This window comes from Patella vulgata, chromosome 7 (assembly GCF_932274485.2).
Source record: "Patella vulgata chromosome 7, xgPatVulg1.2, whole genome shotgun sequence".
Taxonomy (NCBI): Eukaryota; Metazoa; Mollusca; class Gastropoda; family Patellidae; genus Patella; species Patella vulgata.
Window position 1 is genome coordinate 44,920,330 of NC_065885.2, and position 23,929 is coordinate 44,944,258.

Sequence of the window (23,929 nt, forward strand, 5' to 3'; positions counted from 1 at the left end):
TTTTACATGCAAAATAACAAGAAAAGTGACCCATGCAAAATAGCCTATTTCTCGGCAACTGCTAATATTACAAACTAATTTTGACATACATTGTCATCGTATTGATTAATGCTAAGGTCCATGAAAGTTGTCAAGAAGTATTTTAAAATATGAAAAACCTGAATGCATTGTAAATAGCTCATTTTTACACCTTTTTTTCAGCTTTAAGTCAAAATGATGCAAATGCAAAACCGAAATAAACAAAAATCAAAGCAAGACATATTTTCCGTCTTTAATACAAGCATTCATCTTGATCTACAGTATTAGATTTGTAAACATTAATATTTACTTTTTAAAAGACCTTTCGACACGTCAAAATTGAAGTTTTAGGCAAAATTACGTCATTTCCGGTGCCCACAGAAACTTTTATAGGTAGAAGTAAGTTGAGAATTTCCACCAGGTGGGCTTTTCTTTTACACAAATCAGGCAATAAATAATTAACCCAGAACCCATAGACTGAAATTAAAATGCGAAAAATCTTAAAAAGTGATCCTGACAAAATTGGTTATTTCTCGGCAAGGGAAGATGTTAGAAACAATTTTTTGATATCAATTTGTATAGGAATCAAATATCATAATTTTACACCAATAATGAATATCGCTTACTTCAAACAATTACTTGTTTTAGAGGCTAAAAAATACAGTTTTTGCCAAAGTAACGGTACTTCCGGTGATAATGAAAATACTAAATTACTTGTATGAAATCGTAAATCGCATTAGGTATCACACAGTGAAATTTTTATGAAAATCGAATAATAATTGACACTTTTATGGACCAAAAACCTTGAAAAGTGACCTGCTGAAAATCGCCTATTTCTCCGCAAATGAACAAGTTAGAAACCATTTTCTGATATCTATATGATCCTATGGGTTCATTCTATTAGTTGATTGGAATCAAATATCATAATTTTAAAAACATTACAAATCAGACTCATTTGAATAAAATATCTGTTTTGAAGGCTATAAATGCATTTTTTGCCCAAATGGCACCATTTAAGTGACATTAAAAATGTTAAATTGGTTTGAACTAGTCAAAATTGACATTACGCATCAAATGGTGTCACTTTTATGAAAATCCAATAATAATTGTCTCTTTTACAGGCAAAATAGCGTAAAAAGTGACTCATGCAAAATTGACCATTTCTAGGCAAATACTCATATTACAAACTAATTTTGACAGATTCTCTTCGTATGGATTAATGCTACAACTTTATGAAAGTTGTGGAGAAATATTTTTAAATATGAAAAGTCTGAATGGGTTGTAAATAGCTCATTTTTACACCTTTTTTCACCTTTAAATCGAAATGACGCAAATACAAAACCAAAATTAAAAAAAGCGAGTCTGAGATTTTTTGCGCCTTTCGTAGGGGCATTTATCTTGAGCTATCAGATTTGCAAAAATTAACATTTGCTAGTGAAAAGACGTTCCGACTCGACAAAATTGGAGTTTTTAGCAAAATTGCGTCACATCCGGTGCCGATAGAAAACTTTACCGGTAATAAAAAAATTGAGAATTTGCACCATGGAGCATATGAACTTTGTTTTATAAAAATCGGGCAATAATGAATTAACCTAGAACCCATAAACTGAATTAGCCAATAGCGGCCAAGAAAAATTACAGAGACAAAAAATGTTCACATTTTTGCTCAAATCAGACAACCCTTTAACCCTGGGTAAAATGCCATAAAAAAATTGTTCATTAATAAAAAAGTTTTTTGTAAAATTTAAAATTTTCAAAATTTGGCGCCTAATATCTCTGAAGATTCGTCGAAAATCAAAAATCTAAACTACCGTAGCTATGTGCCCTGTCTCAGGCTATGGCAAAATGTATCCAATGTTAAAATCCGACGATTATTGTTAATATTACTGCAATATTTCAAAAAACGACAACTTTGGCGTTTCGGACATTTCGCATTGTCGCAGAACGTTCGAAATAGCTTTAATCTCTAAGTCACACCCACTTTCCCAGTAAAACCGAAGACATCGAATTGATCCGACAAGAAGTTTCTGAGATATGCTCAAGTGGAAAAAGAAAAAATAATAATAATAAGAATAATCTTAACAAAAACAATAGTGTTTCACACAAGCTACGCAGTGTGAAACCCTAATAATATTTTTGTCTTATTATTGTGCATTGCCTTTAGAGGATGTCAAATGCTGTATGTAGCATTGTTTTAAAATTGCATATCAAACATAGACATGTACAAGTAACCTGCGGTTAGTCGAACATTCTTCGATCTATGTTGGTTTGCAATGCCGGCACTTATTTTGCAAAATGACGAGAAATTAAATTTTAGTATACAGGTCTAATGTAGATACAATTATGGCCTGATGGAAATCATAGTTCGGGGACTTACAGGTTGGGGCCACAAAAGAATTTGGTCAGATTTAGTGTACCTTGGCAGAAATATAACCACCATTCATTAGATCTAATAGAAAGACTGTCAAGAAATTATCCATCAGAAATTTTCCCCCAATATTCAGATTCAAGCTAGTAAAAGGTGGTCGAAATATGAGTGAATTCTCAGCTCAGTAAAAAAAATGGAAAATAAATAATGATTTGTAGCTCTGGGCCAGTTGTCACCAGACCTTCCCCCATTATTGAAAACAGCATACATGAGTGTACATATACATGACTAACATGACGATACATATGACGCAATTTGCACTGAGTTTGAAGCTCAAATTCATCATGTCTAAAGATATAAGTGTGCCCATTACCCTGCATCAATTTCGTGCCAATCCTTGATGAAATATCGTTTCCGCAAAGCCCAAACTATCAATAAACACACCTAAAACAAGATTAGTTCAGTTGACCAGATCGTGGTATTATTTATAAACAATGATCACGTGACTAATCACGTGCCATGATCCAACGATTTTCATTGGACAATTACTTGACCGCGTGGCAGCTTCGTGTTATGACGAGAAAAAATATAATTCTTATTCAGATAATTTTATAAATATTATACATTCTGACTGCCACATGTGAAGGTTGCTAGTTAACATCATTTTTGCTCTATCTTTTAGCGAGAGTAAAGATCTAAGCCATATAATCCTGCCCAGTCCACGGCCTACAAGCGGGGAATAAAAACCACGCCACTTGACTCAATGATAGACCTTGTAATTTCATGGCCCTCATTGAACCACTAGACCACCCATCCCCGTATGTGAAAGAGTAACACATGTACAGTAGAATGACTTCAAAACGGTATTTGGATTATTAATGTGATTTCACATGCACATGTTAAACAACTAGACAACGCAACCACCCTTATGTGAAAGAGTAATACATGTACAGTAGAATGACATCAAAAAGGTATTTGGATTATTGAATGTTAAATGCTACTTAAATTAAATATAAAAATTAGATTGTCTGTTTAAAGATGCATTATATTAGATTTAGATAACGAGATGGTTGTTCTTCTTATAATAATAAACTATAACACATACTTATAGTTCAAAAATAGATAATGCAAAATGAATACATTGAAAATTTTATTCAAATTACTTTATTCTGAGCAAAGTTATGAGTGGAGTGTTGTAAGGTTGTTTATTATCGTAACAACGTTACTTGTTATACGAGACTTAGCCTTAATTCAACATTTTCAAATTAAATCATTAGATGGTGACCGTATTTCAATCCGTTTCCATCTCCGGCACCAAATGGTCTAGGAAGTGGATAATAGGCTTGTCATATAAATAAATGTATAAATAATAGTTTATATAACATTTGAAGCCAAAATAAAGACCTGCAATAGGAAGATTTAGCTCTTAAATAAAAACTTCCATATGATTATATGAGGATACTTACTTCAGCTCTGGCAGCATCTTGTGTTTTCCAATTTACCTGGAAATATCAAATCACTCAATTTCTGAAAATATGTGATACTATATCTCATCATTAATAGTAGATGTAGGAGAATCTCAACACACATAACATTAACAGGGACCAGAAGGCAAACAAGACAATAGAAGACACACAAAACACAAACATTGTACATAAAAACTAGACCTGATGGGTTTTACCGCTTCCCTTTAACCAATGAACTTGTCAACAGAAATTCAGTTAGATATCAGTTAAATTTCAATCTGATTAAAATACAGATCTATATTTCATTTCATTTTTTTTATACTTTCGATGGCCTCTACTACATGAAGATCGGACCGGTTGTAGTGGAAGGTTGCGTCAGGGTTCATACAAGCAGCTTTTGACCCTATGACGTCAGACATTGATTAATCAATAAGCATTGACTTTTCTAGTGGTTTACCCACAGAACTCGCCGTAACAAACCGTTTCATTGGCTAATCCCTCACATCAATCAGAACGCAGGTTATATAACAACTCTTCCAGATGCTAATGTAGTAAAAAGAAGTAAGACAAAATACTTTCGATAGCCTCTACTACATGAAGATCGGACCGGTTGTAGTGGAAGGTTGTGTCAAGGTTCATACAAGCAGCTTTTGACCCTATGATGTCAGACATTGACTAATCAATAAGCATTGACGTTTCTAGTGGTTTACCCACAGAACTCAAGGTAACAGACCGTTTCATTGGCTAATCCCTCACATCAATCAGAACGCGGGTTATATAACCACTCTTCCAGATCCTAATATAGTAAAGAGAAGTAAGACAAAATTTTGAACTGTAAAAAAAGGAAACGAAATAGGATCTGTGTTTTAATCAGATTGGTTAAATTTATGCCTGAAAGTTTTACATAGATTCCACAGCAGAATATCACTTGGCATGGATTTCAGTAGACAATAATCAGCACTGAAATTTTGGTTTAAATTTAAATCAGCATTATTTTCCAGAATTTTAATCAGTAATTCAGCTAGAAATGCTAGGAAATAATAAAGATTTTACCCTATTTATAAAGGCTATAGAATGCAAGAGTGATTAATTTATTCCTTCAGTTAGTTAATTAGTTCTTAACCAATCTACATGGGAAGAAGAAAATATTTTCCAAGCGACCGATCCTATTTTTGAGGGCCAAGTAACATTAAACAGTGGTATTATTTTCTTTTAACCTATGAAAATAGAATAATAATTGACACTTTTATTGACACAAAACCTTGAATACTGACTTGTGGAAAATCATCTATTTCTCTGCAACTGAACAAATAAGAACATATTTTGTGATATCTACATGACCTGATGCATTTATGTCATAATGTTGATTAAACTAAAAAATTAACAACTGACTCTCAAAAGAAAAAAAAAGGTTAAAGATAGGTTGCCAGATAACGAAATATATGCCCACAGCAGCTAAATCGTCTGAGCGGTCGACAAGAGTTGTCGCATATTTATTCCTTTGTACTCCTTGTAGGTAATTGGAGGCCTTTACAAGACAGTTCCATACAGATCATATTATAATTTTTGTCGTTTGAGGGTACACAAGGTTCTACAAACTGAAACAAGGGCCTCAACTCTGAAGTAGTCTACAGAAATTGTTGAAATTTGACAGATCGAATTTCAAACAGATCGAATGATCTCTTTTGTCTTTCAAACGTTCACAAGGTTCACAAAGTAACACAAGGGCCATAACTCTAGAAGTAATAAGCTGAAATAGCTGAAATTCAATAGAATGCTTCTCTTTACTAATTTAAATGACGCATGTAAATTTCATACAGATCGGCAGATAACTTTTGATGTTAGAGCGTTCCCAAGGTGCAACAAAGTGAAACAAGGGCCATAACTCTAGAAATAATTGACGGAAATTGCTGAAATTCAATAGGCTTCTTCGTTTCACTAATTTAAACCATGCATATAAATTTCGGGTGATAACTTTTGGCATTAGAGTGTTCACTAAGTTGAATAACGTGAAACAAGGGCCATAACTCTGAATGTAATAAACGAAATTGCTGAAATTCAATAGGATTCTTCGTTTCACTAATTTAAATAATGCCTATAAATTTCAGAAAGATCGGATAACTTTTGGCGTTAGAGCGTTCACAATGTTAAATAAAGTGAAACAAGGGTAATAACTCTAGACCTAATAAATAGAAATTGATGAAATTCAATAGGCTTCTTCGCTTCACTAATTTAAATAACGCATACAAATTTCACAAAGATCGGATGATAACTTTTGACATGAGAGAGAGAGAGAGAAATGGGGTTTAATGTCCACTCGACACAAACTAGGTCATTTCAGGACTAACATATGGTTTAATTTTATTTCAATAATTCGCTTGCGCTAAGGGGTCTTTAGCAGTGGGAGGAAACCGGGGGACCCGGACAAAACCCACGAGGTTCCTTGTCACGTACAACCGGGGAATCGAAACCACACCAGTTGACTCAAGGACAGACTTTATGGTACAGCGCGCCTGTGCTAACCATTCAGCCATCCAACCCCCCAAACTTTTGACGTAATAGCATTTACAGCATTCACAAAGTTCAAAAAAGTGAAACAAGGGCCGTAATGAACAGAAATTATTGAAATTAATTGACTTCTTCATCTCGCTAATGTTAACCACATATATCAATTTTAAATCAATTGCATAATAACTTTTAGAGTTAGAGCGTTCACAAGAAATTGCGGACGTCTGGACTAACGAACGGACGGACGGACAGGGGCGATGGCAATATACGTCCACATTTCCAGATTGTCGATAGGGTTCATTTTCTCTTTCAGATATAAACATATATTTTAAGCTTCATCTAAATGGGACACAAAATAGTGGCCATTATGTACATAAAGTTTTCAAAAGATCCAAATCTGTGCCGGCGTATCGAAGGAAAAATATTTGGGAACCTTTTCAAGTGATTGTTTGGAATAATAAATCCACTGCAAAGTTCACTAAAAAGGGCAATTGGTTACATTAAATCAGATTCTGGCCTTCTTATATCACTGGATTCTTTGTGTAAGAAGTTGAATGATGAATGAAAATGGACAGATACGAGAGAGACGCATGATTATCACATGCCCTTTATCACCCAAAATTGTTTTACCAATCCCTCTATAACAGGTATCAATCCATTATTTTGCACGACATATATTGTTGTTTACTCAGCAGATTGGGGAATGGGTCAGTAACCTGAATATAGCCAGTATATACCTGTTTATTTACGATGCATACAAATCAGATCATTCCAATGTCAGGTTTTTGAAATACAATTTTAAGGAATTTGGATAAATACAGATAAATGTATTTTAAGTCTATTTGCTAATTTCAGGTCTTCAACACTTTTTTATACGCCCAACTGTCGCATATTGCCGTCACCCTATCTGTCCGTCCGCCCATCCGGTGTCCACCCTCTGGAGGCTAAACGGTGATGGTCATGAGACGAAGAATCCTATTGATTGTCAATGATTTTCTGATAATTTATGGACCTTGACATTTAATGCTCTGTGCATTAAATGTTAGTATAGGGCAGAACTAGACACCAAACAAATCTGACAATTACGTAATGGGTTGTTATTTGTAATCAGATTTTAGTGTGTTGTAAATATTTTCCTTACTGACAAAAGAAAAATATGTGACACCCCTTATTGACTGTTCATATGATTTAGCTGATGTAGGGGGGTATTTTAGTTAGAACAGACATCCATAAGGAAAGATTAAAACTATCTAAAAAATGGCCAAACAGAAATTTATCCCAGTTTGCTAAGTTTTGTGGATTTGTTACTTGTACTATTAAATGAGTTTTCTAGCTAATGTTACTATTTCACAAACTATAAGTCATTGAAACAATAGTTTTTATTGTTTTAACTACGTGTATTTATCTGTTTAATTAACACAGTGTTTCTTGTTATTTCTAATAGTGCACGCATGAAAATGCATGGTATGTTTTTCCACAATCACCAAGTTAGTATGTTGGGGTGTTCATCTATAATGAACACCTACTCTTCCTCAAATGATCACCTGTGCACATGCTAAAACAACACATTTACAGGTTGATCAGTAACTTGAACACCTGAGTCAGAGCAAAGGGTCATTGTAATTAAATTTCCTTGAAACTTGACATGGATACATGTTAGTAATACACTTTAAAGTGTATGAGGCGTATATCAAGACACAATTGCAACCACCAAGTTATTATCATGTGAATATCGTGGCAGTTGTCATGCCACAATAATTGTGTTTCACAGAAGGGCCGCAATACGTATGGTGTATATTGTGTTAATATATTGATTTACCTGATTTGTATCATCACTATCATAACCAGCACCACCACTATCATGTACAGCACTATTAATATAAATTTTTACACTACATTATAATATAATTTAGCAAAATACAATAACAACAAGCCAACAGTGAGGCTGATATCCCCCGCCAAAATCCCAAAATAAACTGATGACACATAGCTTTATCGGGAAATGTTAATCACTGAACTCAGTCAAGTTTAAACATCTACATCAAGTTTAAACATTCTACCTCAATTAAAAGCGAGTTGTTATGTTCCAAAATCTTGACCAATCAAATTGCTTATCACTAATTAGCCAAAGCAGAAAATTCTCATCATCGAACTAAGTAAAAGTATTGATCTAACGAATCTATACTCAAGAGTTTCATCACTCTTCCAAAGTCTTAACCAATCAGATTGAAGTCTCTATTTTGCTTATCGCTCTGCTTACCCTAAGTCGAAAATACTCATTATCGAACTTAAGTCAAGGTACTGATGTGATGAAACTATACACCAAGTTTCATCACTCTCACAGTCTCACTTCATTAGAACCAAAGTTATGTCCCAAAGCATTAACCAATCAAATTTCTTTTCTCTGCTTACTCGAAGCAGAAAATGATCGTTCTACCTCAATTAGATGGAGAGTTATTGTGTTCCAAGGTCTTGACCAATCAAACTGCTTATCGTTCTGCTTACCCTGAGCAGAAAATGTTCATTATTGAACTTAGTCAAGGTATTGATGTAATGAAACTATACACCAAGTTTCATCGCTCTCACTTAATTAGAACTAAAGTTATTGTGTCGCAAAGCATGAACCAATCAAATTGCTTATCGTTCTGCTTACCCTGAACAGAAAATGCTCATTATCGAACTTAGTCAAGGTATTGATAAAATGAAACTATACATCAAGTTTCATCACTCTCACTTTTAGTTAGGGAGCTAGGTTCAGTTTGTTTCGAAAATCGTGTACCAAATTTCTACTATGCTAGATGAGTGGACAGCGGTGTCCGATACTCGAAACCTTGATTCTTAAGTTGCGGGTCCCCTCCCATGGGGGATGGGGGGGTCCCACAAAACGTCGAATTTTCGAGTTTAATTCTACTTTTGCGTACAACAATCAACTTTCTTGCAAAAGTCTACCAACTTCACTGCTTAAGAAGACCCCTGACCCTTTCTACCTCCCTTAAGAACACCCCCTTTACCCTCCCTGAGAGAGGGGTTAATTTGACTTCCGCGTTCAACATTAATTTTTTCGTTAAAAGTTTCACTATTATTCCGCTAGAACATAACACTAACTTAAGAACGCGAAATCCCCTTCCATCCCGGATAAGAACACAAAAAGGGGGGGGGGGGCTCATGGGTGAAATGAACAAAATGACGATTTAATTTGACTTTTGCGTACAACGATCAACTGTCGTGCATACGTCGACCAAAATCAGATGTCATCAAAAACACTGCTTAAGAAGACCCACGACCCTTCCATCCTCCCTTAAGAACACCCCCTTTACTCCCCTGAGGGACGAATTAATTCGTCTTTCGCGTACAACATTAATTTTTTCGTTAAAAGTTTCACTATCGTTCCGCTAGAGAATAACACTAACTTAAGAACGCGAAATCCCCTTCTATCCCGGATAAGAACGACAAAATGGGGGACTCATGGGTGAAATGACCAAAATGATGATTTAATTCGACTTTTGCGTACAACGATCAACTTTCGTGCATACGTTGACCATTCTCAGATGTCATCAAAAACACTGCTTAAGAAGATCTTCGACCCTTCCTTCCTCTCTTAAGAACAAAACACTAACTTAAGAACACAAAATCCCCTTCTTTCTCGGATAAGGTTGAGAAAACGGGGCGGGGGGGGGGGGGGGGGGGGGGCGGTGGCACGGGGTGAAATAGCCCTTCCTTCCTCTCTTAAGAACCAAACACTAACTTAAGAACGCAAAATCCCCTTCTATCTCGGATAAGGTTGAGAAAACGGGGCTGGGGGGGGGTGTGGCACGGGTGAAATGGCCAAAACTGTCGATTAAAGTCAACTTCAGCCTACAAATATCATCCTTCCTGCTTGTTTGTTTATGGGCAGTCTGAAAAAGAACTTCTAAAGAACTATAATCCTCTTGAGCAGTCACACTTTTGGAAACGCTACATAGATGATATATTTTTTATTTGGCGCCACGGAGAAACTAAACTTCTCAAATTTATCAAATATATGAACTCCGCCCACCCGACTATCAAGTTCACATGTAACCACTCAAGAGATTCGATTAGCTTCCTGGACATTTCAATTCACAAAATCAACGACCGCTTAGAAACTGATCTATTCTCTAAGACCACTGACACTCACCAATATCTACATTGGGGATCTTGCCACCCTCACCATACTAAACATAGTCTACCTTACAGCCTCGCTTTTCACCTCAGACGAATCTGCTCATTACCCGTATAGCTTAACAATCGCTTAGATGAACTGCGTAACTATCTGCGCAAACAAGGTTACAAAAGAAATGTTACAACTGATGCTATCAAGAAAGCTACTAGAATCTCGCCCTCAGATGCTCTACAACAACGTCAAAAGAAGAAACATAACCGAATCCCATTTGTTATTCCCTTCAATCCAAGACTCCCAAACATTGGAGAAATTATACAAAGATACCTGCCTATTCTTCACAAATCTCATCATTGTAAGACTGTTATACCCAACCCTCCTGCCGTAGCATATAAAAGACCTCGCAACTTGAGACACCAGGATTTTACAAATGCAGTAAAAAATGTATTACATGTACCCGGCACTGTCAAGAAACCAACACTATAACGAGTAACTGCACTAAGAAACAATTTGTAATTCGGAAACGTCTCGACTGTAACTCTTGTAATATTATATATCTAATTACCTGTATCAAATGCAACTAACAATACGTCGGAGAAACTCAACAAAAATTCAAAGAACGAATATATGGACATAGATCAGATATCAACAATCATGCAGACTCCCTGATCGCCAGACACTTCAACTCCCCTAATCATAGCATAGACCATCTCTGAGTCACCGCCTTTGATCAGCTCCATAATGCCACCACTCATTCACTTCTTAATAAAGAAACATTTTGGATTAGAACTCTTAAAACTCTTGAACCTCTAGGTATTAATAATAATCCTCAAACCATCTTCCCCATCAGTACTTTTTAGACTTTACCCCTTTTCACGCGCTCCTGGTTCCACATTCTTCGTCATAGTTCCCTATGATGTCATTTCTTCCCTTAGAGATTGTTTTAAAATGTTTTATTTATTACCTTGAAGAAGAAGAGGGTACCTCTTCGAAACGTTGGTCCAATAACATCTGACTATGAAAACAGTGTTAGTGTGTCTTTTGTTCATTTACTTTAATATTTATCTAGTGAAGAACACTTCTGTATCAGATTCCTCGATCCATTGTTTTCATATTCCTGTTGGATGTGGATTCTACACAAGTTTTACTTAAATAAGCTTAGATTAAAAGAGATTCATGATGAATGATTTTTAGTTCACAACAGCCGAACAAAAAATAAATAGAACTAGTCTAACCATTATATACATAAATTTTGCATGAAATGTCTAAATTAATTTTTGGTATAAAATTCATATTTATGAAAAGAACATTAAATTTAGATTATTTCACCCATAGGTCTCCCGGTTTGTCGATCTTATCCGGGATAGAAGGGGATTTTGCGTTCTAAAGTTAGTGTTATGTTCTAGCGATCAAATAGTGAAACTTTTAACGAAAAAATTAATGTTGTACGCGAAAGTCGAATTAACCCCTCTCTCAGGGGGGTAAAGGGGGTGTTCTTAAGGGAGGAAGGAAGGGTCGGGGGTCTTCTTAAGCAGTGTTTTTGGCGACATCTGAAGTTGGTTGACTTATGCACTAAAGTTGATTGTTGTACGCAAGTAATTAACCTCGAAAATTCGACATTTTGTCAGACCCCTCACTCCCATGGGATGGGGACCTGCAACTTAAGAATAAAGATTCAGAGTATCGAACACCGCTGTTCACTCATCTTGCATAGTAGAAATTTTGTATGTGATTTTCGAAACAACATGAACCCAGCTCCCTAACTATTTATTAGAACTAAAGTTATCATGTCCCAAAGCATCAACCAATGAAATTGCTTATCTCTGCTTGCCCTTGCATTCACCTTATAAACACCTACATCAAATTTAAACATTCTAGCTCAATCAGAAGGAGAGTTATTGTGTCCCAAAATGTGCGACGGACGGACTGACAGACCCATTTTAATAGCAGTTGCCATGCAAGATACGCCCACATTTTGCAAAAGATAAGACAAAGATTGGAGATAATCGATAGAGCACATCCTCTCCACACATGCTGACAAAAGCTCATTTTTAAAAATAGGGTTCTTATTGATTATGGTTATTGTATATATAGTTGTAGCTTTAAAAATAATCACATGACTAGATCTCCAGAGGAGAACTGAAGGCTTTCACCACACCGAAAGTAATTAGAGTTTACGTCGAAAATCTTAAATCGTGGTCGACACCGCTGAAAAACCAAAGTTGTTGCCACACCGAAGTCATGTTCGAAACTGGAATCCAAATGGATATCACTTTTATGCGTAATGAGAGTTTACGTCAAAATTGAAAGAGTAGCCCAAGGCGTAATTACAGTTGATATTATAAATCGATATCGTAATCAAAGAGACACTGAAGTTACGGTCAAAACTGGAATCGGAATAGATATTAATTTCAAAATCAAAGTCAAAATTGTAGTCGTAATTAGAGTTTAGGTTGAAACTCAAAAGGTGTAATTAGAAATAAAATGAAATGGGGTTTAAAGTCTAACTCATAAATGCTAACTGTTGACAAATTTCATGAGGAAAAATCTATCGCTTCTTACAGTTTCTAAGATCTACGCGTAATGGCAAAAGAAAAGAAAGAATAGTTTTGCGAAAGGGCCGAAAAGCAGTATTAATTTCCCATTGTCTTTAGCACTCAACATTAGTTTTTCTTTTCAAAGTATTTCGGTTATAATTAGCGGCAGTGCAGCGCTTTTGATTTATTGGTGTAAAGTGATGACGTCATGTAGAGAAAAAACCTGGGACATTAATTTCAGGGGAAACTATTACTTACTAAAATGACATATTTTCACGCTAGAATTACCAACCCCATATTTTGGTTAAAACACTTATACATCAAATATTGTCACTGTACAAAAAAAAAGCTCTATATATAAATAGAGAATCTCCTACGACTACAAGTCTTTTTTGATGTCGATAAAGTAAAAAAAAACTCGGCAGAGCCTTGGGTTTTTTTTACTTTATCGACTTGTGTTGATATTTTTTGATATCAAAAAAAGACCCCTGGGAGATTTTATTTATCACCCAATCCTTTCTTACATGCACAAATAAATAAATATAATTCTTTGGTATAGATTTCACTTTTACTGAACCTGATTACATTACGATGTAGTGATACATCATTTTTTGACAGCAATTGAACCATTGCAAAGTCCTTTATAGTTCCTTTTTAATAAGAAAGAAGTTACTTTTAATAAAAAAAATGAACTGTTCTTTGAAAATAAAAAAAGTAGTTCCTTTTTGATTGACTAATCAAATTCATGTAAAGCGATATCTCCTAATCACGTGACATTTGACGTCTGGTGACGCGACTGTCAGGCGCCATCTTGGAAGGTGTAGTCAGTGTAAACAATATGGCAGATCACTCGTATCCCTCACTCAACCACACAAGAAACACGATCTGCGGGGACCCCAGTGTTTTGCTTTTGGGTGTTTTCTCCACAAAAAAACCTTGATGAAAGCACAGGGTATAAGTTTTCACAAGTAAGTAAGAACATTTAATTAAATAGGTTAGGAAAAGCCAAATCAAAATCTCGACAAGCCTATTAATTTTAGTACTAATTCTACGCTACTCGCAGTGCAATTTTACAGTGCAATCGTAGTAATTAGATTATTTTCTAAACTGCATTGCATTTCCTCATGTGGTTGTGTTGTTTTTCTTTGCTGCTAACTCTATATATCTAGGCCTATTGACAAATATAATATAAAATATAAATATTATGCCGAGGCGCTATTGCACTTTCGCACCTCTACCAGTTCCTGTGGTCATAGAGACTTGAAATTTTCAGGGGATGTTAAGGGGGACTGCCATGATTGCACACCAAATGTCAGCCGAATCGATCAATAACTTTTTATTTTACCGGCCTTTTAGCTTCAAATGAGATATGAGTTTATCCGTTTGACGCCATTTTCTTTGTTGACTATTTAGACCCGAATAACAAGACACCAAGACGGATTCCGGCACACTGCTCTTCCCGCCTAACACTGCAGTTCGTAATAATAATAACAATTTTCGTATATTTTAATTTTTGCGCAAAACTACCATTTTCTATAAACGACTAATTGGTGTTGACTAGTTGGATTGGCCTTTACGTGTGAATATCGCTGTGACCTTGATGCTGACTCTGACTTCAAATTTCCCCTCGAGCTCGGGACCTTTGCGCTTATATGTGCTACACCCCTATGTCTTGCTGTATTTTCGAGGTTAATGTCCGGGGTGAAAGCAGGAACTCAAACTTTTCAAAGTCAGCTTTTGAACATTTGACCTTGACTTACGACAATATCTTTAATGAATGTCTTGATTCGAAGAATTTAGGCCTAATCTGATACAAGTTTTTAATTGTAAGTATTTAACTGAATATTTTTAAACCAAATACTCTTTCGCAAGAAATTAATTCTTCGTTAAATTGCAAAAATTCTGCGCCAAATGATGAAATGACTGTACTTGCAAGATAATATAAATTGACACTATTTAAACAATTACATTCATTAGAAATTATAACATAAATGTGAAAACAAAATTGCCGCACGATCATAGTTCAATATAATAGGCTGCACTGTCATAAAGACGCAAAGAATAGAAAGCCCTTCGCACTAGATAGCGCAAGTTGCAGTGTTTACTTTTCACGTCATACAACTTCCAAGATGGCGGACTTATGATGTCGTGGTAAAAGACGTCATTGCTATATTAGTATACATTTCTATGGTTATGACATCATAGGAATGATGATGTCATGGACTTAGATACATAACATCACAGAGTAAAAATAAACAGAGTGGCGACTGCTTCATTTGCATAAAAAAAGGTCGCGCACTGTATCTTGGGGTTTATCTGTAATGTCACTAAACATGGCAGCCATGTGACGTTTCGCAGCTGAACAGAAGAAAATGTAAACATCCGAGTGGTGGATATGGTATCCAGAGTAGGTCTTACGCCGGGTGTTTTAATTTTAGGGACTATTGAGGGATTAAAAAAAAAAGAGCTAAGTCTATGTCGCGTCGTCTGCAAAGAGTACGATACAACGAGTCATCGTTGAGTGCTAGGCCTAGGATTATAAATATACTGAGCAATAATAAATTATAATATTAATAACAGCAATATATATCATCGAAAATTTTATTTTGTAAGAGTACATATTTGGTGAAAGATGTTTTCATATTTGATTGATTAATTGGCATTATATTGCATATTATGATATATTCCAATGTAGAGTACTTAGTATTGTAGGCCTAGAAGTAGATCTATAGTATACATCTTTAGGATATCATCTGATAATATGACCTCTCGCTCTAACTTGTCTAAGCTAAATCAAATCAAATCAATGTGCTATTAATGTAATGAAGGGAGACTAGAGAGAAATTTGATTTAACATCCACTCGACACAAACTAGGTAATTTCGGGACTAACATGGTTCAGTTTTATTTCAATAATTCAATTGATGGGTCTGAGTGACTGAGTGAGAGGAAACTGAAGGACCCGGAGAAAATCCACGAGGTTGGACAGGTGACCTTACTCCTTGTCACGTACAAGTGGGGAATCGAAACCACGCCACTTGAATCAATGACATGTCATAGGTCTAATAAACGTATTAATAGTAATAATACCCGGTAATTTAAATTGTTGGTCTTTTTCTTTTAGTAGTTTTGAGTTTTCGCGGGACAAGAAGTAGTTGCGCTTCAATGTAAACCAACTTATTCCTTGCATTCTTTATCGCATGCTATCTAGTATTTTCGTTATTTTAGAATTACATGTAGAGGTGATTTTTAAAGGATCAAATTTTAAATCGTAAGCTTTACCCATTAAGTCTGTAGTTGCACATGTAGGCCGTGGTGTGAATTTCTAGCTAGTCTGCTTCTGTTTTTCCGTGCCGGCAAGTTCGGGTGAAAAAAAAAGTATATCATTTAATTCTTCTAGTATTACTTTGTATTCCCAAACAACTTCTCTGTAATCCATTCTTTGACGTTTGGCAGAAAACGTAAAATAAATACGGGCTTACTTATCAATGTGCGATGGTATTTGAATTTCGCGGTGATTTGGTTTTAACATAGCTCGCCAATCAGATACACACGACAAAAAGTTCAACAGGTATGTGGGGGAAAGGTCACCTGCACTTTGTTTACGTTTTGTTAGTAACCGTACATGGTGGAAGGATAGCGAAAACTGCATACTTCGTGTACATTTTGTTAAAAACACTGAGCTAAAACCGTTTACTGCAACAAGCTGGGAAAAATTTAAGGTATGTGCTAACTAATGGATCAAATGAGATGGAAATGGCAGGCTTGTGCCGGAGATAAATGCTGATTTGCTGGACAAAGAACTCCAGGAATGTGCAGACAAAACTGTCACTGGGGTATAGACTACTAATACAGACTTCTCACCACATTCCACGTTACCAACGTAAACAAAACTGTGTATGAAACATTATCACAATTCCAAAATTGTTGAAGAAAGTAATGTTTAGAAACAAGCAGCAAAAAAAGAAAAAAGAATAATAGGTCTGGATAATTTGTTAAGGGGATCATATTAACATTTTCCCATTTTCTTGCAAATGCAAGCCGATGAAGATATTCTTGTAAATGCATAATAACCCAGATCAAGGACTACTCAGCCCAAAACCACTCAGACCAATAGAATTCCACTCAGACCAATAGAATTCACTCAGTCAAAGACAGTAGACAGATAGATGTACTTGTTACAAGTGAAAACTTTCTTCTATGGATTTGTGTATATTGTTCGAATATAAAAGTGACAGCCAAACATATGCTGACAGTGACATTGATTTTGATAGTGATGATGATATTGATGAAATTATGTTATTTTTTATGAGTAGGCCTACACCTGTATACATGTATGTATTTTTGTAAGCGGTTTTTAAATATTGCATATTTTAAACATGTTTTACTTAAATGTACCGGACATGTCAATAAATTTTCATATTATATTTTGTCACTTTGGGCTTACTATATGTTTTTATTTTACTTTTTTATTCTAATTCATTTTCGAGTCCGACGGTTTCCCCTTGTCAGTGGTGCAGACGGAGGGGCTGACAAGGCACAAGGACAGCAGTCTAGTCGAGGTCCCATGTATACATTGGTGTGCACGTAAAAAGATCCCCTGGGAGTTGGAATTTGATATAAGCGTAGGCCATAGTGCTGTGCCCGGGCAAAATTTCCCTCATAGCACACTGTATGGCATATGCCCATCTTCATTAGCCCAGTACATGTATAGGAGCAGAACAGTAGGACGTTAAACCCCATTTCATGTCAAATTCATTTTACTAGAACCATTTTACTTAGGTAATTACTGTTTGTTTTTCTCTTATATGTACTTTTATTTACTGGTTGATATATATCTTTTAATTTAGTACGGTGTATAATAAGGGCACAAGACCTGATCTGTGTGTAAATACATGTTTTCTGTGAATATAAGAACCTGAACAGCGCATTAAAAACCGTTTTCCAGTTTTAATACACTTTATAAATGATGATGTTATTATTATTATTATATACATTTTTCATTAATACTAGTGATGTATGGTATTGTTGTGTACGAGCAAATTTATATAATTGCATTAGTTTATTTTTTATTTATTTCTTTCTTTAAAAAAATGTACATATCTTATACTCTCTTATAGGGGGGTTGGGTAGCCGAATGGGTGGCATGTGCGCGCAGTATCATAAGGTCTGTCATTGAGTCCACTGGCGTGGTTTAGATTCCACGGTTGTATGTGACAAGGAGAAGGGTTGCCTGTCCAACCTCATGGGTTTTCTCCGGGTCCTCCGGTTTCCTCCCACAGCTAAAGACCACTACACGCAAGCGAATTATTGGAATAAAATTGAACAATGTGTTATTCCCGAAATTACCTAGTTTGTGTCGAGTGGAAGTTGAACGCCATTTCTCTCTCTCTCTCCTCTTATAATAAGTCTATTGTTCTCTTTTTTAAAAAAATAGTATAGTTGATGAAGGTGAATTATTATTAATTGTATCATTCAGATCACATGGTATTATTATTTTTTTTTTCTTAACATTATATATAATTATAAGACCGAACCAGTATTTCAATCATGCCAAAATCGTTTTCATCTGTATTAAGATATTTCTCTTGGATATTGTTTCACGAAAATAGTTTTGAAAAAATACTTGTTTCCAGAAAATAACAGATTCATTCAATCATTGGTGCTATTTCCCTATTATTGGCCATATTTATGCCACAGATCAGGGGTTAGTCGTCTTCACCGTGTCAATGCAACATTTAACAGGTGGTATTCCGTATTATCCAGTAATCCCGGCATATTTGCAGAGAAATTCTCTCTGACAAATGTAAACAAGCCAACCTGTTCCATCTCGTAAAAGGTATTCCCTGGTCTATTTATGGCTATTGACCCGTGACCCTATGACGATCCTTGCTTTTATGGTTTCTGATTGGCATAGAATTTGATTTTTTCCCTCGATTATGGCTACACTTGACAAATATAGTTCGAGACGTAATTCGAGTGCAAGACGTATTGTGCAATGCATCGGAAAAGAAATGTATGCGACAGTGACGGCCTACTGGTTTACTCATGTAACAAAGCGTCAGATTTTCACCCGGAAATTATCACCATCCCATTTATAGGACCAGCAAGCCACCATATTAAAAGAAATTTAACAGAGCAAATCTGCGCAGAGGTAGTATTCAGCAGCGGAACCACACTCAAAACTATCTTAAAAAAGCTGATGGTATGATACAAAAACCAAGAGATGATCCAAAGGGTGTTGTATACAAGATAAATTTTGAGTGCGATGCGGCGTACATTGGAGAAACATCCTGTCTGATTTCAGTGAGAACAAAAGAACATCACACGGCAGTTATAAAACAAGAAAATAATAAATCAGCAATAGCAGAACACATCTACCAAAACCCAAAGCATAAAATCAAATGGGAGAATACAGAAATACTAGCCAGAAACTTATCAACATGGAAAAATAGAATTCTACGAGAAGCGCTAGAAATTAAAAAACATAAGCCAAAATTAAATAGGGACTCGGGACATTTTCTCCCAAATCTTTGGGTGGATTTATTTAATCCCGATTAATGTTTGTTTTTTGTATGTTTTCACTAGGGATCGGGAATCTTCAAGTTTTTACGAAAAAAGGTAAGAAACTACCCTTATCATCTAGAATCTAATACACGTCAAGAATGTGTTAAATACCGTCAAGATTCATCAAAAACTGCCCAGTTTGTGCTACCGTGTAGATTTAGAAACACCGTCTAGTTTTGACATCGATCGTCTACTTTACGACCGGCCAGTTTCTCGGGATGTTTTAGATTTGAAAGGGGTTTAGTTTTTAGACAAGGCCTTATTTTCCCGGACGTTGTCGAGAAATGAACACAGTGTTGAATTACTAAAGGCGTTTAGATTTTACGCCAAATTACCACTTTACCGAGAGCTGTCTAGAAACTTACGGGAGATTAGAAATGCAATGCCGTTTACTTTTCATGTCTTTTAATTAGTTTGCCGGGTGTCATCTAAAAAACGTACGGCGTTTGGTTTTGTGTGAAATATTTAATTTCTATCTCCCAATTTTAGAAACTATGTTCAGATTTAGAATCTTAGCCTAGTGTCTAAAATTCTCGAATGAATTGCATATTTGTTGAATATCTTCTGTATTGCCGACGTCCGTTGGGAAACGTCCATTTGCAATGAATTGACAATTTTCCCGGCGTAGATAAAACTCAACAATTTATTTATTAGTAATTAACGAAACAAATGAACGTATATCTTGTTTCTTATAATCTTGTTTTCTGGGTTATTTACCCACTCCCGCAATCAATAACAAATGTATTTGTGAATTTACAAATTAATGTGTGCAGTACTCATTTCGACCACAAATGAAACGTAATTTTCGACATTTATCTAGGCGCCTTTGGGGGACTGTTTTCGCCAACATTTATTTTTGTATCCCGTGGGAATGTTGACGAAATGCAGGAGGGGAATTGGAATTGTTAACAGGCACAGTTTTCCCCCATTGACACGAACATGGACTGCAAATCGTATATAGTTTAGTCTTGTCACAATAAAATCGAGTATTTCTAATTAAAAACTAAAGCAAAACAAGCAGGGTCATTATAATATTTATTATCTAAGACTACTAAACATGGAAAGATAGTCTACAAATAAAGTAAATCGGGACTGTACGTATACACTACATTACATACACAACACTCGCACAGCATTCGGGACGTCACACACGACCTCACATACAAGTTAAAACCTAATCGAAGTATATGACCAATAAAACATATTACAAGTTCAAAGCATAATCACATACAGGTATCACCTAGCATCTTTATCTATTTATTACGAAAACATATAATACAAGTTGAAAAACATTCACATATATCAGTTATCAGGTTCACCCATCAGTTATATATATTAAACACAAAATATAAAAACTGTCGACGATCACGACATGTTTAGATAAAACTCCACGTCACTGTCGACGATACAACTTCGGTTAGATAAAACTCCACGTCACTGTCAACGATATCACAATGTTCACATACACACGTTTAGGGGCAGTACTGCCTCCGGTACTGCTCATACTTATTATTAATTACATCGCAGTTTTTCACAACAAACTTGCCATTTTCTACTTCGTGCACATAAGCTTTCCCCAATATATATAAGTCTTTGGTTATGGATATATCTGCAGGTTCAATCCATTTGCAATTTTTTCTCTTATCCGGATTGGTGATATATTTAATTTTAAACCTTTTCCCGCCATCGAAAATTTTCTGTACATTCCCCACATACAATCCTTCTGTCCAATATACACCAACCCATTCATCTGTTTCTATGTAAATCTAAAAAAACATAATAAATCAAATTAATTCGATATTATGATAAGATCAATTAGTAATTACATAAATCTGTGCTCATTATCGCAATGCGATACCTGCAATAATGTAATCTATTAAAATTACTGTTAACAGAAATGTCAATTATCTAGGCAAGTTTCTAGCTTAGTGATAATTCTTACCCCTTCATTTAAAAATTCTGTCTTGCAATTTGGTTCTTTGGAATCTGAACAAGGCAATTGAGAGAGAGAGAGAGAGAAATGGGGTTTAACGTCCACTCGACACAAACTAGGTCATTTCGGGACTAACATATGGTTTAATTTCATTTCAATAATTCGCTTCCGCATAGGAGTCTTTAGCAGTGGGAGGAAACCAGAGGACCCGGAGAAAACCCACGAGGTTGGCAAGGCAATTGAATCTGAAATGAATCACATGGTTATCAATAAGATGCACGTACTTAAATTCGAGATTATAATTATACAAATCGAAAAATACAAATGTTAAATATGCCAGAACGAAGTTGCGTCATGGAAATTGTTCGACGGTATGATAAATATAGTAAAATAATACCTCTTCAGTATCGGCGTACTTGCACGGGTACAGATTTGGAAGTACAGGCTGAAAATTAAAGAAATAACTCTGTTAAAATCAATGATTTACTATCTTGCAATTCGAAGTAGAAAATAATAATATAATATCTACAATAAAATGACCAAAATAATCTATGAAAGCACTCGTGGATTCTACATTGAATTAGGCATTTAAAATTACTTTTGTTGGAACGGATTTTATAGTAATTTATTGAAACAAACCATTTCATCTTGTAGTCTTTCCACATCCTCCATCTCGCTCACTAGAGAGGCGATATCTGTGTCCCTGAAGTCCCCAAGTTCATCCATAGTTAATAAATCTGGGGTCGGTAGTGGATGTACCTTTTGGGTAGAAATTAAAATATACATAACATTAATTGCTTAATCCTCTTGTTTAGTGATTTGTAACCTCACTATTTATATATTTATAACACTAAGTCATGGAATCTAAGTAACAAATGAAATGGGGTTTAACGTCCTACTGTTCTGCTCCGACTGAGATAATGCCTGAGCTAACGACGGTAGGCATACGCCATACAGTTTGCTATAAGGAAAATTTTGCACAGGCAGCAACACGATGAGCCATCGAATTCCAACTGCCATAGGATCTTTTACATACACACCAATGTATACACGGGACCTAAGTCTTCGTCCCATCCGAACGACGGCAGCTGTTCCTGTCAGACCCTGTGTCCTGCACCAGTGACAAGGGGAAACCACTGAGAGAATCCTGATGAACTCTCGGCCAATACAGAGATCGAACACCTGACCTCCACTTAGCCACCGTGTATGCATATATGTAAAAAAAATAATAAGTTTTCTTACGACATTGCTCAAGAATTAACCTCCCGACTAGTGATATGACATACCTCAGCTTGAATTTCTTGACTGTTGATAGTCTTGTCACACTCCCTCTGTTAAAAAAGATGGGACATTTAATTGGGCAGAGTTAAAATATTCGGTACGTGGTGCATTATTTGACCAAAACAATCTCTACTGGGACATTATTTGCCAGGAAGGACCAAACAATCGGTGCAATATTTCATGTGTCAATAACGTTGAAGGACATTATAGATATTACAAATTACAAATACAAAAGCTGGGGTGGGGTAGGTACCCCACGTAACCTGTGGATATTTCTATCCTCTAAAATGTCCATTTTTTTCTCGCGGTTGCAGTAATTAAGATTCTAAAGATTTTACTGATTTATTATTTCTTCTCCTTCCAGCAAAAACCGTTAAATCTTCTTTTGGCCAAAATAGTGAACTTACTACCTAAAATGAAATGAAATGGGGTTTAACGTCCTACTGTTCTGCTCCGACTGAGCTAATGACGGTCGGCATACACCATACAATTTTGCACGGACAGAGACGCAATGACTAACTCTAATATCGAATTCCAACTGTCATACATGTGACCTTAATCCTTGGTCCCATCTGAACGACCAGGCAGCTGTTCCTGTCAGACCCTGTGTCCTGCACCAGTGACAAGGGGAAACCACTGAGAGAATCCTGATGAACTCTCGGCCAATACAGAGATCGAACACCCAACCTCCACTTAGCCACTGTGTATGCATATATGTAAAAAAAATAAGTTTTCTTACGATATTGCTCAAGAATTAACCACCCGACTCGATATATTTAAGTTATACATACCCCAACTTGAGACCATGTCAGTTGTTTCATTTCACTCGAGGTAACATACCCCTCCACCGTGGACTTGGGATGTTTTCTGGCCATAAGCAGAATGTAGTGGTCTTTCCCTACAAAAAAAGTATTTATCGATATAATCAACGGTCTAATACGGCGAACAAAGCTGTTGAAATCTTGTTCATTATTGTATAATGGAGCAGCATTTACAGACATCTAAAAACAATATGAGATTATTTGATGCACCCAATGTGAGCGAATTAATCCAGTACTAACCATTTCTTAATGTCTTGCTTCCTATCTCAACATTTCCGGTCGCAACCGCCTTT

General features: G+C 35.8%; 1 protein-coding gene across 2 annotated transcripts in view; it reads right to left on the bottom strand.

The window, feature by feature from the left end:
• LOC126827959 (cell division cycle protein 123 homolog) overlaps window positions 1–23,929 on the bottom strand; it is a 273,977-nt gene that overhangs the window by 158,702 nt on the left and 91,346 nt on the right. For both annotated transcript variants that reach the window (XM_056102465.1, XM_056102464.1), the window contains exons 3-4: window positions 8,180–8,231; window positions 3,853–3,888 (exon numbers count right to left, since the gene is read on the bottom strand). In XM_056102465.1, coding sequence (XP_055958440.1) covers window positions 3,853–3,888; window positions 8,180–8,231 — 88 coding nt within the window. The remainder of the gene's footprint in view (window positions 1–3,852; window positions 3,889–8,179; window positions 8,232–23,929) is intronic.